Source organism: Panthera onca, chromosome E2, assembly GCF_046562875.1.
Source record: "Panthera onca isolate mPanOnc1 chromosome E2, mPanOnc1 haplotype 2, whole genome shotgun sequence".
In the NCBI taxonomy this organism is placed as follows: domain Eukaryota; kingdom Metazoa; phylum Chordata; class Mammalia; order Carnivora; family Felidae; genus Panthera; species Panthera onca.
The window spans coordinates 16,330,478-16,348,140 of NC_138353.1; the positions used below are offsets into that span (position 1 = coordinate 16,330,478).

The window sequence follows — 17,663 nt, forward strand, 5'->3', positions numbered from 1 at the left end:
TGAAGTCAGTTTGCCAAACTGAAAAATCTGAGAGAATGGTGCTCCACAAGACTGTGCTTATTTCAGATAGTTTCTGCAAGTTTGGGGATCTTCAGGGCCACTCTCATTTGACTAGCTGGCTACAGATAAGAGGGTGCCCACAGTCACCCTCAGGTTTGATAACTCACAACAGTGACCTCCAGAGGTCAGGAAAGAACCATATTATGATTACAGTTTTATTGTAACAAAAGATAACAAAGAACCAGCCAAAAGCAGAGCCACCAATGGCAAGGTCTGGCAGAGTTGCAAACATGAAAGGGCCTTCCAGACATCTCAATATTCAAAAGAATAAGCTTTCAAGAGAGCTTCAGTGTTACAGAGTTATTTGTTTGTGTTTTGGTTTAACTAGGTAGGTATGATTGAGTGGATCATTGCCCAATGCCCAATGTGATTCAGTCTCCATCCTCCTTCCCTTCCCAGACTGATACCATGATAGCTCAAAGCACCAACCCTTTAATCACATGGTTGGTCTTTCTGGCATGGCTAGACTCCATCCTAAGTCATCACATTAGCAAAAACTATCTAGGGGCATGCCATGAGTCATAAACTATAGCTATAAACTATCAAGTATGGGGGCACCTGGGTGGCTCAGTCAGTTAAGTGTCTGACTTTAGCTCAGGTCATGATCTCACAACTCGTGAGTTCAAGCCCTGCATCAGGCTCTGTGCTGAAGCTCAGGGCCGGAGCCTGCTTCAAATTCTGTGTCTCCCTCTCTCTCTGCCCCCTGCCTCCCCCCATTCGTGCGCTCTCTCTCTCTCTCTCTCTCTCTCTCTCTCTCTCTCTCAAAAGTAAATAAAATATTAAACTATCAGGTATGGTCCAAGGGCCTCACAATTATACTCCTTCCAGTAACTTAGAGTGGTTAGAGGGTTACCTCTTGGAACTATGGACAAAACCCTGCCAAATTCTTTATTACCCAGTTTTTTAAAAAATTCACTATGAGACTCTGACTGTAATTGAATGAAAGTAATAGGTTAATTTTAGAATTAATGGCTTTACATTTTGGTTCTTCATATAGAAAAACCAAGTATGCATCTTCTCCCTTTATTCAAATTTAAGGGGGGGGGGGCAGGTCCCTCATTAGAATTGTAAAGCTTTTTGCTCATTTCTTGCAAAGTTTATTTTTAGGGTATTTTCCCTCTTCATTGTTGTTGTCAATGTTAGTTATCTCCTGATGTTATTTTCTTTATGCCTTCCTCTATTGATTTTTAAAATTGATTCAGAAGTTGCAAAATGATACAATCTTATTTGAAAAAAATAAGTATAAATAGTATAGTAATCTCCCTTCTTCTACATAGCTTCTACATTCTATTTGCCTTTTATTTATGGTATGATTCATTTCTGGTGTTTTGCAAGTCACAACATATTCATAATTCTTTTTAATGGTCACTATTATTAGCTGTTGTTATTATTACTTTTGTGACATTTCTTGACTAATATTCCAGTACTGTGTGTGTTTTGTGATTCTGTATTTTAATCTTTTTCAGTATAAATCATTGAACAAGTTGATTTTCAAAAAAAATTTTTTTAACATGTATTCATTTTTGAGAGATGGAAAGGGACAGAGCATGAGTGGAGTAGGGGCAGAGAGAGAAGGAGACACAGAATCTGAAGCAGGCTCCAAGCTCTGAGCTGTCAGTACAGAACCCAACGCGGGGCTTGAGCCCACAGACTGTGAGATCATGACCTGAGCTGAAGTTGGATACTTAACTGACTGAACCACCCAGGCACCCCAGAACAAGTTGATTTTCATTACATTTAATTTCATATCATGTGATATTAATATTCTTAGCCATGATTTTTTTGGTTTACATTTGTTCCTTCTTAATCTCTTTTGGTTTGTTCTCTTTTCCCAAATATCTTAATGTTGGAGTGCTCTGGGGTTCATTACTTGCTCCTTTCTCTTCTCTTTATACTCATTCTCTTGGTAATATATTCTCTTTAACTGCCATGTATATGCTGGCAATTTCTAGTTTAAAATCTCTAGTCCAGACTTCTATCTTAAATTCAGTCTTATGGGTCCATAACGCTGCCTTCTCAGCATTTCCATTTCAATGTCTAAAATCAACTTGGCTGGGTGGCTGTCAGTTAAGCGTCTGACTCTTAATTTCGGCTTGGGTCATGATCTTGCAGTTCGTGAGTTCGAGCTCTGGATCAGGCTCTGTGCAGACAGTGTGGAGCTTGCTTGGGATTCTCTCCCTCTCTTTCTGCCCCTCCCCCGCTCATGCCATCTCTCTCTTTCAAAATAAATAAATATTTTTAAAAATAAAAATTAAAAACACTTTAAGTTTATTATGTTCAAAACTGAACTCCAGATCTTACATATATCCCCACCTAAACCTGCTGTGCCCATGGCCTTTCCCATCAATGGTGATGGCTAATCCATTCTTCTATTGCTCAGAACATAAACTTTGAAGGCTTGCTCATCTCTTTTTACTGTTACTTTCCATATCCAATCTGTCAGGATATCCTCTTGGCATTTCCTACAAAATACATCTAGAATCTGGCCACCTCACTATACCTCCATTGATAGCTCTCTGGTCTGGATCCTCATCATCTTCACCTGGATTACTACATTCATAGGTCCCCTTACTTCTTCCATATTTGCCTCCATTCAGTATTTTCATTGAACTGTACATAAGTATCACTCCTCTACTCCACAGACACTTCAGTGGCTTTCCATCCCACTCAGGATAAGAACCAAATTCCTTAGAAAGTATATAAACCTTAAATAATCTTATCTTTTATTTCCTGACTTCATCTCCTACAACACCTCTCCAGACACACTGGCCTTCTTGCTATTCCCTAAACATATCATATGTGCTTCTACTTTTAGGCTATTTCTTCTGCCCACAATGCTGTTTCTCAATATCTAAGTGACTGACTTCTTCACTTATTTCAAATCTTTGCTTAAATGTTAATTTATTAATTATTCCTAATTTACCAACATTTGACTGACTTTACCAACATTCCTAATCTCTTTTACCCTGCTTTTCTTCTTCTGAAGCACTTAGTACCTTCTAACATATAATAAAATTTACTCATTTAGCATTTATTTCCTATCTCCCCCAAGAATATAAGGTCCATAAAGGTAAGGATCTTTGTTTTGTTTAATATCAAAAGCATTAGAAGACTTTGGCACAAGGTTTGATAAATATTCTTGCAAGAAACAACTATAATAATGGATGTTATTTCAGTGCTTGTATTATTCATACATGTGTAAAATTATAACCAAGTCCATCCATCTCCATAATTCCTTATTGACATGAGATTTACCTTTCTGATTTTTTAAAAAAAATGTTTATTTTGAGAGAGAAAGTGTGAGGGAGGGGCAGAGAGGGGGGCAGGGACAGAGGATCCAAAGTGGGTTCCATGCTATCAGCACAGAGCCTGATGCAGGGCTTGACCTCACAAACCGCGAGATCATGACCTGAGCTGAAGTTGGATGCTTAACCGACTGAGCTACTCAGGCACCCCTACCTTACTAATTTTCTTATAATTTCTAATCATTCCTCTTCAAGTTTCTGTATGATCTATTTTCAGTTTCTTACAAACATCAGAACTACAAAAGCCAATGTTCTTGTGGGTTTTATTTGTTATTAAATACACATACTTCACTTTATGAATGTAAATTCAGAAATGTTTCTTCTGGTACATCATAGAGGAGACATGTTTTTAAATTATTTTTCAGGCTGGGAATCTAGGTGTGAGACTGAAGAATTAACCTCAAAGCAAGATATTTATGAAGCACAGTCATCCCAGAAGATTCTAGAAAAACTTACAAGCTGTGGCCTTGAGTATTCCAGTTTAAGAGAAGAATGGAAATGTGAAGACCATTTTGAGACACAGCCAGTAAATCAGAAGGCATGTTTCAAGGAAGAGACAATCACTCATGAAGAACCCCTTGTTAATAAAAGAGCACAAGAATATAACAAATCTTGGGGAAATTTCCATCTGAACACACTGCTTCATACACAACAGATAACCACCAAAGAGGAGAAAGTACATAAACATGATACACATAAGAAAAGCTTTAAAAAAAATTTAATGGCCATTAAGCCCAAGAGTATCTATACAGAGAAAAAACTTTTGAAATGTAATGACTGTGAAAAAGTCTTTAGCCAGAGCTCATCTCTTACTCTTCATCAAAGAATTCATACTGGAGAGAAACCATATAAATGTGTAGAATGTGGAAAAGCCTTCAGCCAGAGATCAAATCTTGTTCAACACCAGAGGATTCATACTGGAGAGAAACCCTATGAATGTAAGGAATGTAGGAAAGCCTTCAGTCAGAATGCACACCTAGTTCAGCATCTGAGAGTTCATACTGGAGAAAAACCTTATGAATGCAAAGTGTGTAGGAAAGCCTTTAGCCAGTTTGCTTACCTTGCTCAACATCAGAGAGTTCATACTGGAGAGAAGCCTTATGAATGTATTGAATGTGGAAAAGCATTTAGCAATAGATCATCCATTGCTCAACACCAGAGAGTTCATACTGGTGAGAAACCTTATGAATGTAGTGTCTGTGGGAAAGCATTTAGCCTTCGTGCATACCTTACTGTACACCAGAGAATACATACTGGAGAGAGACCCTATGAATGTAAGGAATGTGGGAAGGCTTTCAGCCAGAATTCACATCTTGCTCAACATCAGAGAATTCATACTGGAGAAAAACCTTATAAATGTCAAGAATGTAGGAAAGCATTCAGCCAGATTGCCTACCTTGCCCAACATCAAAGAGTTCATACTGGAGAGAAACCTTATGAATGTATTAAGTGTGGGAAGGCTTTTAGCAATGACTCATCCCTTACTCAGCATCAGAGAGTTCATACTGGAGAGAAGCCTTATGAATGTAACGTTTGTGGAAAGGCTTTCAGTTACTGTGGATCCCTTGCCCAGCATCAGAGAATTCATACTGGAGAGAGACCCTATGAATGTAAGGAATGCAAGAAAACTTTCAGGCAGCATGCACACCTTGCTCATCATCAGAGAATCCATCTTGGGGAGTCACTCTCACCACCCAATCCAGTCAATCACCAAGTTCTCTAGACACTATCTCATAAATATATCCAGAATTTATATTCTTTTTTTTCTATCTCTAAAGTCACCGTAGATTCATCTCACCTCAATCACCATACTGTAGCTTTCCAAGAGGTCTTCCTATATCAACTTTTGATCCCCTTAAATTCATTCCCACCATGCCCCAAACTGATTTTTTTGAGTATAAGAATACATCACTGCCTCCAGTTAAAATTTTTTTTCTTTTTTGGCTTATTATTTTCTTAAGCTAATATCCTCAGTCTTTAAATTGTCTATGAGGTGCTTCATTATCTGGTTCTTACATACCTTTCAGTCTTATTTTATTTATTCCAGTCTCCTTCACTGAGCACTAGGCACTTCCCAGGACTAAGAGCTTAGATTCTGGAAAATCAGCTCTACAACTGCTGTGGCATTGTATGACTTTGAGTAATTTGTTTGACTTATCTAAACCTCAGGGTTTTCTTTAATTCTTAAAATAGGGATAATAAAGGATACTGTATTGTAGAACTGTGATTATTAAATGATATAGTGTCTGTTGTAGACTGATGCATATAAAGGAATAAATTTGCATGTAAAGTGCTTCACGTAGCACATCAATTATAGCAGATATTCAATAAATCATAATAGCTAACGTGTATTGAGTGTCTACTCTGCACCAGGCACTGTTCTACATACTCAGCATATGTTAAGTTACTTACTCCACAGCTAGAACAAAATTCTTCAGTGGACAAAGTAGAACATCCCTGGGAAGCAGCAGGTCAGAATTAAGAAAACCTAAACATTTTAGAAACATAAGTGGGAGTCTTTGCACTCTAGATATGTAATCAGGATAGACAAGTAGTAGAACTACTAACACCTACAACCAGTTTTAGGAAGTTTCTAAAGAGAATTGGATAAACAATATAAGGAGAATGATGATTGAGAAGAATACAGAACTCACATTTAGATCAAGAAAAGAATAGAGGATCACAACTCCAAAAAACCAATAAACATAGAAATTCATACTGTCCCATAAAAATACACCAGGCCCACGCAATTGTATGGGTGAATCTAAGTAATTTAAGAAGCATTTAAATTGTTCTACACCACAGAAAAAGTATAAAGTTTGTGAATGTTTTAGCCAGTGGTTGTAAAATTTAAACCAAATAGGAATTGAGGGTAAAAAGCTACAGACAAATATATATAGGGTTTCCTATATATATTATATATATATATATATATATATATATATATATATATATATATATAATTTCTCCTTCAGTGAATATTGAGTACCTACTGTTTGCTGGACATGGTTTTAGACACAAGGAGACAATAGTGATCAATACTAAGACTATGTCTTCATGGAGTTAAATTTCAAAGGCTAAAATCATTAACACTTAAATATAAAACAATAGATTTTCTAGACCTAGCAAAATGAAAAATAATCAACTGAGGAGTATTATACGGTCTAAGCTGAAGAGAGAGCCTAATAAAAGTTGTCAGCTATTCCTAATTCACAAATTCACTCCAATTAGAACCAAAATTCCTCAGGTCTTTTTTCCTTTTAATTTCACAGCTTTGTTCTAAATTCATCTATGAAGTGTGAACTCTTAAGCAAGACAGCTGTCGAGTCTGACCTATGTCTAGAAATTCTGCATATGATTAAGATGGCTTAGACCCATAGAGAAAAGATGGATTTGGGGTTATTAGAATAATTGTTTATATCCATTACAGTAAGGGAAAAGCAAACAAAACCATAGTGAACTATTTCAAAATCATTACATTGGCAAAAGCATCATAGTACCAATTACTGGAAAGATGTGGAGCAGTACGAATGTTCATACAGTGCTATTGGAAGTAGTTGTATTTAGGATAATTTAGCAATATCTAGTAAAGTTGAAAATGTAGATACTCTCTGACCCAGCAGTTCCACACTTAAACCTCTTATAGTCTCTCCTCTCTTCATGTGTCTAGAGAAGTATACATGAAAGTCTATTTCAGTATTATTTAAGAATGAAAAGCTTAAAGCAATCAAAATAACCATTAGGGTGAATAGAAGTTAGATCCCAAGTTAAAAAGAATGAAGTAGAGATATTTCTGTCAGCATGGATAAATCTTAAAACAATATTAATGAAATTGAACTAGACAGTATTTTGTATTATACGGTACCATTTATATAAAGTTTGAAAATATGCAAATTGATGCTGTGTGTATTTTCCATGGCTAAATACCATATAGATTTAGTATAACAACATTCATGGAAATAATAATTAAATCCAAAACAGTGGTGACCTCTGGAGGGGGAGAAAAATGAGCTTGAGAAAAGGATGCAAAAGGAAATATCTGTTAATCACTCACTTCTTTAAAAAATAAGCAAACATGGCCAATTCTTATAAATTGATAAAGCTGGTTGTTGGTTTATAGGTAGGTTCTTATTCTCTATATCTTTCTGTATATTTAAACTACTTCATAATAAAAAAATAACATTTAAGTATTTGCTTTTGTCAAGTTACTTCCTTACTATATCTCAGGCATGCCACTGGTGTTCCCATCCATATTCATCATTCTCTTCAGAAAGAAGATGACACATAATTGATTTCAGATGCAATCACTGTTAACAATTTGGTATATCAGTGTTTTGACAATGACTGTATTCTTATGCTGACAGTTTTGTGGCCTACTTATTACACATTTTGCCCCATCAGTCTTTTTCTTCCTCCCCAGCTTTACTGAGTTGTGACTGACAACACTGTATGTATAAAGATGTACAATGTGATGTTTTCATACATTTATACATTGTGAAATGATTACTGCAATCAAGCTAATTAACATATCCATCACCTTACATGTTATCGTGTGTGTGTGTGTGTGTGTGTGTGTGGTGAAAACACTTGAGGTCTCTGCAAATTTCAAGTATACATTAACTATAAGTTACCATGCTTTACATTAGGTCTTCAGAACTTACCCTTATAAGTGAAAGTTTATACCTCTTGATCAATATCTCCCTTTCCCCCCACTCCCCAGCCACTCATCACCACCATTCTGTCACTGTGAGTTCAACTTATTATAGTTACCTGTAAGTTAGATCATACAATATTTGTTTTTCTGTGTCTGGCTTATTTCAGTTAGCATAATGTCCTCCAGGTTCATCTATGTTTTTGTAAATGGCAGGATTTTCTTTGTTTTTAAGGCTGAATAACATTCCATTGGATGTGTGTGTGTGTGTGTGTGTGTGTGTGTGTGTGTGTGTGTTTTCTTTACCCGTCTACAGACACTAAGGTTTTTCCATATCTTGGCTACTGTAAATAATGCTGCAATGAAGATGGGCATGCAGATAAGTTTGAGATCCTGATTTCATTTCTTTGGAATATATATGCAGAAGTGGGGTCATATAGCAGATCTATTTTTAATTTTTTGAGAACACTACATACTGTTTTCCTTAATGCCTGTATCAATTCACATATTGACCAAAAGCGTACAAGGGTTTCCATTTCTCCATGTCCTCACCAACAGATATCTTTTGCCTTTTTGATAACAGCCATCCTAACAGGTGTGAGGTGATAACTTGTTGACATTTTTGTGGTTTTGATTTTCATTTCCCTTATAATTAATGATGTTGAGCACTTTTCATGTACTTGCTGGCCATTTGTATATCTTCTTTGGGAAAATGTTTATTTGGGTCCTTTGCCCATTTTTGTTATTGTGCTTTTTTTTGCCATTAAGTTACATTAGTTCCTTATATATTTTGGACATTAATCCCTTACCAGATATGTAGAATCATATTTTATGTATCTGGTAAGGGGTTAATATTTTCTCCCATTTCATAGATTGCCTTTAATTTTGTTGATTGATTCCTTTGCTGTGCAGAAGTTAGTTTGTTGTAGTTCCATTTGTTTATTTTTGCTTTATGTTGCCTGTGCTTTGGTGTCAAATACAAAAATCATTGCCAAGACCAATTTTAGTGAGCTTATTCCCTATGTTTTCTTATAGGAGTTTAATGATTCCAGGTCCAAATGAAAGTCTAATACATTCTGCATTAATTTTGGAGTATGGTATGAGATAAAGATCTAATTTTAATCTTTTGTATATGGGTAACCAGTTTCCCCAATACCATTTTTTAAAGAGATTATCCATTCCTCATTGCATTCTTGGTGACTTAGTAAAAAACTAGTTGACTGTATATGCAGAAATAAATCCATCATCATTGTTAACATTTACAGAGAACCTTTCTGTATGCACCATGATTTATTAATTCCCTGTTCTTTCCAACATTTTTAAATGTCTAGATTTTTCATAGGCCAATTACTATCCTTTCAGAACTTTTTCTCAGATGTTAAAAGGAGATAATACCTTTTTCATAGGATTGTTGTATGAATTATCATCACACATATTAATGCCTAGCAATGCTTAATGTTAGCTGTTACTATTCTATAAAATGTATGGGGGCAGTGGAAAGGGAACTGGAGAAGGGAAATGGTGTGAAGTCATTATAGTAGAAACAGGAGATTGAAATTCACTTAAGACAGGTATGTAGCACACAGGAACAAAGATATGTAGTAACTCTGGATTAAAAGATGTATGACTAAATTAACTTGGTCAGTATGTTTATAATCACTGTCCAGCATAATTTTTATTTCTGGTGACTTATATTTTTTCACTATACTTTTCCTATTTATAAGTCAAATGTAAACATAAGCAATTAAAATATCAAAGAACTTATTTACCACTGTCAGAACTTAAAAGAAGCCCCAGACCTATATGCCTGCATGATTGGGAATATTAACAGGGGATAGGATGACAGAATGAAGCAGAACACTTATCTACCACACTCCAGGGGATGAAAATTAGTAAAAGCAGTTAAAAAATAAAGTGCCCTCATTTCATGTCTATTACCTCATTAATAGCCTTTAGATGGAAATATATAGATGCACAGCACTATAGCTCAGTCCCTTATAGTAGCTTAGGAAAGAAATACTGTACTTAAATACTTTTGTCATAGGTCCCTAGGATCTGGAATGTCACTGTGCTTCTTATAGTCTGTGCTCATAAACAGCTCTGAGGTGGGCTATGTTCACCAGGCAGCCAGGTATTGAACAGGAAGGAATATACTCCTAAGTTTTTAGACTGACAAGTAGATACAAAAGAGAGAATCCAAATTTAAACTTCCCAGTTCCTAAGGCAATTCTCCATATATCTCTAGCCCTACTGAATTACAAAAAAAAAAAAAAAAAAAAAAAAAAATACTGCATTACTAATTGTCAGATAATACTTAAAATAACTCTAAGCTCTCGCCATTTTTTATCTGGAGTCTTTTCAATTTCCTTTTTTAAATTTTTTTTTTTTTAACATTTATTTATTTTTGAGACAGCATGAACGGGGGAGGGGCAGAGAGAGAGGAAGACACAGAATCGGAAGCAGGCTCCAGGCTCTGGGCCATCAGCCCAGAGCCTGACGCGGGCTCGAACTCACAGACCGGACCGCAAGATCGTGACCTGAGCTGAAGTCGGACGCTCAACCGACTGAGCCACCCAGGCGCGCAAGGAGTCTTTTCAATTTCTGATGGGTTCCTTCTCAGCTATACTGAAGTAACTAGATCAGCACTGCCCAATAAAAATATATTATGAGCAATAGAACAATATATGTAATGTCAAATTTTCTAGTTGCCACATCAAAAACATAAAAGAAATAGGTGAACTTAATAGTAAGATATTTTACAAACTATATCTAAAATATTATTTCAACATGTAATAAAAAAATAGTGTGACATTTTACATTCTTTAATTCAGACTGACCACCTTTCAAGTGCTCAATAACCATGTGACCAGTGTAACCATATTGGATAGCTAGAACTAGACCTTTATCAGAAGGAACAGGCAGGTAGAGAAAAACTGCTAAATATATAAAAACACTCCAGGAATCTAACAGAAGGACACCAAATAGAAAAAATGATACTCAATGAAACAGAATTGAAAGAAAAAAAGGGAGAGAATTTTTCTAAAGCTCTAATTGTATTCTCAGTGTACTAAAAAGGGAGCGTTCTGAAAATTTTTTTTTTAAATCGAAGATGATTCAAAGAAGGAAAAAGAAAGAAAATGATTATCGGAATAGATATTGTAGCTATTTCAAATGACTTTCTGAAAAACTAAAAATCAAATGGCAGGAGTACCAATAACCTCATTTGAAGAAGTAAAATATCAGATACTCTGCAGAAGGGAAAGAGGGACACAAACTCACCGACAATGGTGCAGGATCCTTGTGTTTCCCTCTCTCTTTCACTGTTTCTCTGGATTCCTTAATATTTATTGTGTGAGAAACCACTAAAAGAACTGAAACCAGGAACGGGTAAAAGATACTGTCTCTTAAAGGTGAGAGTGTAAATAAAACCTCTTTGATGAGTAACTTGGCAGGATCTTCAAAAATATAAAATGCAAATACCCCAATTCATGCCCATGTTGGTATAAAAGGCATGGAAAGAAAGGTGGATAGGAAACAAAATATGATTAAAATACTATTTTTTAAAAATAAAATTTTTTCATTAACACTTCACTTCTCAAAGAAGAAGCCTTCAATCATTCCTACCTTCACTCTTAACTTCTGGTCTTATCACTTTACTTTGAAATATTTGTCACCAAGGACCATTTATTTTGTAATTCCAAAGGTCTAGGCTTTCCTTTTTTCTGAGTTTGGTACTTTTCTAACTCCCTTTCATATACTATTCTCTTCTTTCTTCTTAATAGCTAAAATCATATTGTCTTAGTTCTTCTATTTTATTTAGACACCCATAAGTCTTTTCTCTCAGTATTCATTCTTCATAACTGACCTCATTACCTCCCAAAATGTCAAGCATGTGGTTGATGCCACAATCATATCTGTAATCCTGAGGATGTTTTGATATTCAGTCTCAATTATCCACTTCAATTTTGCCCCTAAATCTCAAAATCTCAAACCTTAAGTTTCCCAAGCCAATTACATTGTGTGTGTGTGTGTGTGTGTGTGTGTGTGTGTGTGTGTGTAGGTATTTACCAAACCAACACTTCTGATGTCCCTTTATATGTATGTAAATGTCACAGTTTCCCTTCCAATCAAGCTTAAAGCTAAAATTTCAAATGTTTTCTAGGCTGTCATCTATAGTATCCTTTATTGGATTCTTTAAAGGATATTGGATATTGGATATCCTTTATTGGAACCTTATGTGAATAATATTACATGGAAATATTATTATTCTCCATTATTTTATGCAATATTTGAAATTTCTGATCAAGTTTAATGTTCTCCATAAAGATCAAGCACATCTTTGCTACATTTTAAATTGTGGGTTTTTTTAAGTTTATTTATTTTGAGAGAGAGAACACAAGTGGGTCAGGGGCAGAGAGAGAAGGAGAGAGAGAATCCACGCTCTCAGGTGGATTGAACCAATGAACTGTGAGATCATGACCTGAGCCAAAATCAAGAGTCAAAGGCTCAACCAACTGAGCCACCCAGGCAGGTGTCCTTGTAAATTGTGTTTTTTAAAGTTTTTATGCTGATACATAAAAATACAATGGATTTTTGTTTAGTATTATATTCTGCACCTCTCTTAGTTCTAATATTTTTTCTATTGATTTAGATTCTCTTGGGCTTTCTATATCTTCTCTGAATAATGACAACTTCTCTTTTAGTAATCTTTCTATTGTGTCTTCTGGCCTTCCCTTCCCTTCTTCCTCTCTTCCCTTCTTCCTCTTATATTTTATTTGCTTTGCTAGAACCTCAGTATAATGGTGAATAGAAGTAGTATTGCTAGATATCCTTGTCTTATTTTGAATTTTTAAGGAAAAATAATTCTAATATGTTACACTTTAAGTATGATGTTTACTGTAGGTTTTTAAAGATAGATATCCTTTATCAGATTAAGAAATTTACACTCTTTCTGGTTTAATTTAAAAAAACAAGAACAGTTTTGAACTCCAACGAATATTTTTTTCTGAGATTCTTAATATGGTTTTTATTCTTTAAGCAATTAATATGGTTAAGTCTGTTAATAGATTTTTCTAATGTTAAGCTAGCCTTGCATTCCTAGGACAGACCACCTTGGTTGTAATGTGTGTATATATGTGTATAAAAGCCATATTTAGGGGCGCCTGGTGGCCTAGTAGGTTAAGCTTCTGATTTCAGCTCAGGTCATGATCTCATGGTTTGTGAGTTCGAGCCCACATCGGGCTCTGTGTTGACAGCCTGGAGCCTGCTTCAGATTCTGAGTCTCCCTCTTTCTCTCTCTCTTCCTTGCTCTGTCTCTGTCTCTGTCAAAAATAAGTAAACATAAAAAAATTTTTTTAAGCCATACTTATTTTCTAATATTTGGCTATTATTTTTGAGTTTATAATCATATGACTGATATTTAATTTTCCTTTACTTTTCTCCCCATTTTTGCCTTTATGGTATTCTTGGTTTTATACAGTGAATTAGCTGATGGGCATTTACTCCTATTCTTTGGAAAATTTGGAACATAAATGTAATTATTTGTTTTTTGAAAGCTTGGGGAAACTCAACAGTAAAACTGTTTGGCCTGATGTTTCTTTTTGGAGGTGTTAAAGTAGTTTTTCAAATTCTTTATTATCTATTTAAATGTTCTATTTTTTGTAGCTTTGGGAAGTTATTTTTCTGAGAAATTTTTCATAACAACTATATTTTCCAACTTATTAGTGTGGAGTTTTTCATATATTCTCTTATTTTGTGTATCTCTACAGCATCTCTTGTTGTGTCCCTACTTTTACTCCTAAAACTATTTGTAGCTTTGTTCTAGTTTTTAAAAACCCTGTCAACAGATCTTACATAGTTGACCCTTGAACAACACAGGAGTTAGGAATGCCAACCCCTCTGTGTAGAAAGAAATCTGTGTATAACTTTTGACTCTCCAAAAACTTAATTATTAATAGCCTACTACTAACCAGAAGACTTACTCATAACATAATCAACTAACATTTTTTTGTAATATTTAAAAAAATTTTAATGTTTATTATTTGAGAGAGAGCACAAGCAGGGGACGGGCAGAGAAAGAGGGAGACACAGAATCTGAAGAAGGCTCCAGGCTCTGAGCTGTCAGCACAGAGCCCCATGCAGGGCTGGAGCTGGAGATGATGACCTGAGCTGAAGTCAGACTCTCAACCAACTGAGCCACCCAGACGCCCTTCAACTAACATATTTTTTATGTTATATGTATTACATAGCATATTCTTACAATAAAGTAAGCTAAAGAAAATTTATTTATTTCTGAGAGAGAGAGTGCATGCACGTGAGTAGGGGAGGGACAGAGAGACAGGGAGAGAGAGAATCCCAAATACGCTTCATGCTGACAGCGTAGGACTCAAACTCATGAACTGTGAGATGATGACCTGAGCTGACATCACGAGTTGGATGCTCTACTGACTGAGCCACCCACGTGCCCCAAGAAAAGAAGAAAATCATAAGGAAGAGAAAATATTTTAACAGTACTTTACCCTAGTTATTGAAAAGATCTGTGTATAAGTGGACCCATACAGTTCAAACCCATTTTGTACAAGGGTCGCTATGCTTCAATAGTCTCTTAATTAAAAAGCTTTTGTCTGTATCGGTCCATTCTTGTAGCTATACTTTCTAGTTCATTAATTTTTAAACTTACTTTTATTTTCTTTCTTCTATTTTTAGTTTTCTTTAACTCTTTGGGAAGAGACACTTCTGTCAATTCTGAGTGGGCTGCTATCTATATCTAAGTGTGTTTGTGAACAGATACATACACTGAGGTCAGCAGGCCAGGATACACTTGCTGTGCTTTCCAAATTAATCCTTCCCTTGATTTTGGATTTAGCCACCTCCTACTTCAGCTTCCACTCATTCTGGTTATGGGATACTCTTCAGGGCCTGCCTTTTGTGGTGTTAATATAGTATGAAGGAAGATAGTCTGAGCTGCCATTTACCTCTTTAATTTTATACACATTTTTAAAGTTTATTTATTTATTTTGAGAGAGACAGAGACCGCATGAGTGGGGGAGGGACAGAGAGAGTGAGAGAGAGAGAATCCCAAGCAGGCTCTGCACTGCCAGCACAGAGCCCAGTGCAAGGCTTGAACCCACGAAATCATGAGATCATGACCTGAGCCAAAGCCAAGAGTCGGATGCTTAACCAACTGAGCCACCCAGGCACCCCTTTCTTTAATATCATTTTATATTCATTCAATCTCTCAAAGATTTCTCAGTTTTGTGAGTGGTGATACTTTGTCTTCTTGTTTTTGAGCATGACTATATTTCTAACACACTGGCCTTTACTTTCTCAAAAAAAAAAAAGTTTTATTTTCTGACCAGTTATTATTCCCACTGTTTTTCTAACTAGTTATTATTCCACTATTTATTATGCATATTTATTTCCTCCAGAGCACTTCAAAAGTTGTATTTTAAATATATTTATTTGTTTATGAGGAACCTGGTCTGAAATTGAAGCTTTCTCCCTCTCTCTCTCTTTCTTTCTCTTACATGGAAAAAGAACTTTGTGTATTCATTAGGCCCATAGTCTTCTCACTCCATGGTGATTTTTATATATTGAATATGGGTAAATCACGTTTAAAAACCTCCAGTAAATGACTATCAATATCTGTCTCCTGATCTGAGTAGATTCTCATGAAGAACCCATACACTGAAAATCATCCATACTCTAACACAGAGACAAATACATAGGAGGTATTAATGCTGATTAACCTGTGCAGCAAGGGAAGTGATGTGCCATTACCAGTCTGATTCCTGAATTTCAACACGTTAGTGCTGTGGAGAAGAGATAAGCAAATGCATATTCTCATTTAGTGTTTATAATAATGCTGTGAGAAAGGGATTTCATTCACATCCCTATTATACAAAGAAAAATCTGAGGCTCAAAGCTGTTCCTAAAACTTTAATACCAATTTTCAAAATGAAATACTAGAAGTCTGATGGAAAATACAAGAATAAAATTATTTTATTGCTACCATTATCTTTTGTGAATGTGATGGGATCATGTCAAGGATATGAGAGGATATTGGAATAAGGAGAAAGGATTATATAATTCTTTCAGCTGTGTTTTTATAGATAGATAATTAGTAAACTGCTGTAAGACTTTTTAAAAATGTTTTTATTTATTTTTGAGAAAGAGAGAGAGACAGAGCATGAGTAGGGGAGGGTCAGAGAGAGAAAGGGAGACATAAAACCTGAAGCAGGCTCCAGGCTCTGAGTTGTCAGCACAGAGCATGACACAGAGCTCGAACTCATGAACTGCGAGATCATGACCCGAGCTGAAGAGAGACTTAACTGACTGAGCCACCCAGGCGCCTGCTGAATTGTACTTTTTAAAGGGTGAATTTTATTGTGTGTGGATTATATCTTAATAAAAGTAGATTAGAAGAAAACAATGTGCCTCATTTAAAAGTCTTACATTGGGGCGCCTAGGTGGCTCAGTTGTTAAGGGTCCAACTTTGGGACCAGGTCATGATCTCAGGGTTCATGAGTTCAAGCTCTGCTTGGGGCTCTCTGCTGTCAGCATGGAGCCCACTTTGGATCCTCTATCTCCCTCTGTCTGCCCCTACCCCATGCTCTCTCTCTCTCTCTCAAAAATATACACTAAAAAAAAAAAAAAAAAAATACAATCCAGCATTTTAAACACACACACACATGCACACACACACACAGTACGGCAGCCAGGCTCTGGCAACCACTAATCTACTTTCTGAGTCTTTGAATTTGCCTATTCTGGATATAAATGGAATCACAGAATATGTCATCTTTTATGATTGGCTTCTTTCCACTAGCATAATATATTCAAAATCCATCCATGTTGTAGCATGTAACATGCAGCATTTAAATTCATTTTCCTTTTTATACAAAAATACTTTATGCTTTAGAGAAGTTTTAGGTTCAGAGCAAAATTGATTGAAAGGTACAAAGATATCCCATATATCCCCTGTCCCCATACACATGTACCTGCCCCATTATCAACATCCCCCACTAGAGTGGTACATTTGTTATAGTTTATGAATCTTCATTGACATATCATTATCATCCCAAGTACATAATTTACATTAGGGTTCATTTTTGGTATTGTTTATTCGATGTGTTTGAATAAATTTATGATGACATGTTTTTACCATTACATTATACAGAGTAGTTTCACTGCCCTAAAACTTCCCTGTGTTCCTTTTATTTATCCATCCCTGCCCAACTGACCACTGGCAACCACAGATCTTTTTACTGTCTCCAAAGTTTTGCCTTTTCCAAAATGTTATATAGTTGGAATAATATAGTGTGTTTTTTTCAGACTGATTTCTTTCACTTAGTAACATGCATTTAAGTTTCCTCCATGTCTTTTCAAGGCTTGATATGTCATTTCTGTTTAGCATTGAATAATATTCCGTTGTTGGATGTATGACAGTTTATTTATTCATTTTGCTGCTGAAGGACATCTCAATCACTTCCAAGTCTTGGCAATAATGAATAAAGCTCATATAAACACTGTAAGCAGGTTTTTGGGTGTACATAAGTTTTCAACTCGTTTGAGTAAACACTACCATATGATGATTGCTGCATCATATGGTAAAAGCTTTATACCTTTTTATTGCTAAAAAAAATATT

General features: G+C 35.6%; 1 protein-coding gene across 6 annotated transcripts in view; it reads left to right on the top strand.

The window, feature by feature from the left end:
* ZNF570 (zinc finger protein 570) overlaps window positions 1-6,275 on the top strand; it is a 38,292-nt gene extending 32,017 nt beyond the window's left edge. For all 6 annotated transcript variants that reach the window (XM_078439046.1, XM_078439044.1, XM_078439050.1 and 3 more), the window contains one exon: window positions 3,731-6,275. In XM_078439046.1, coding sequence (XP_078295172.1) covers window positions 3,731-5,088 — 1,358 coding nt within the window. In that variant the 3' untranslated portion in view covers window positions 5,089-6,275. The remainder of the gene's footprint in view (window positions 1-3,730) is intronic.
* Window positions 6,276-17,663: the final 11,388 nt, after the last annotated feature.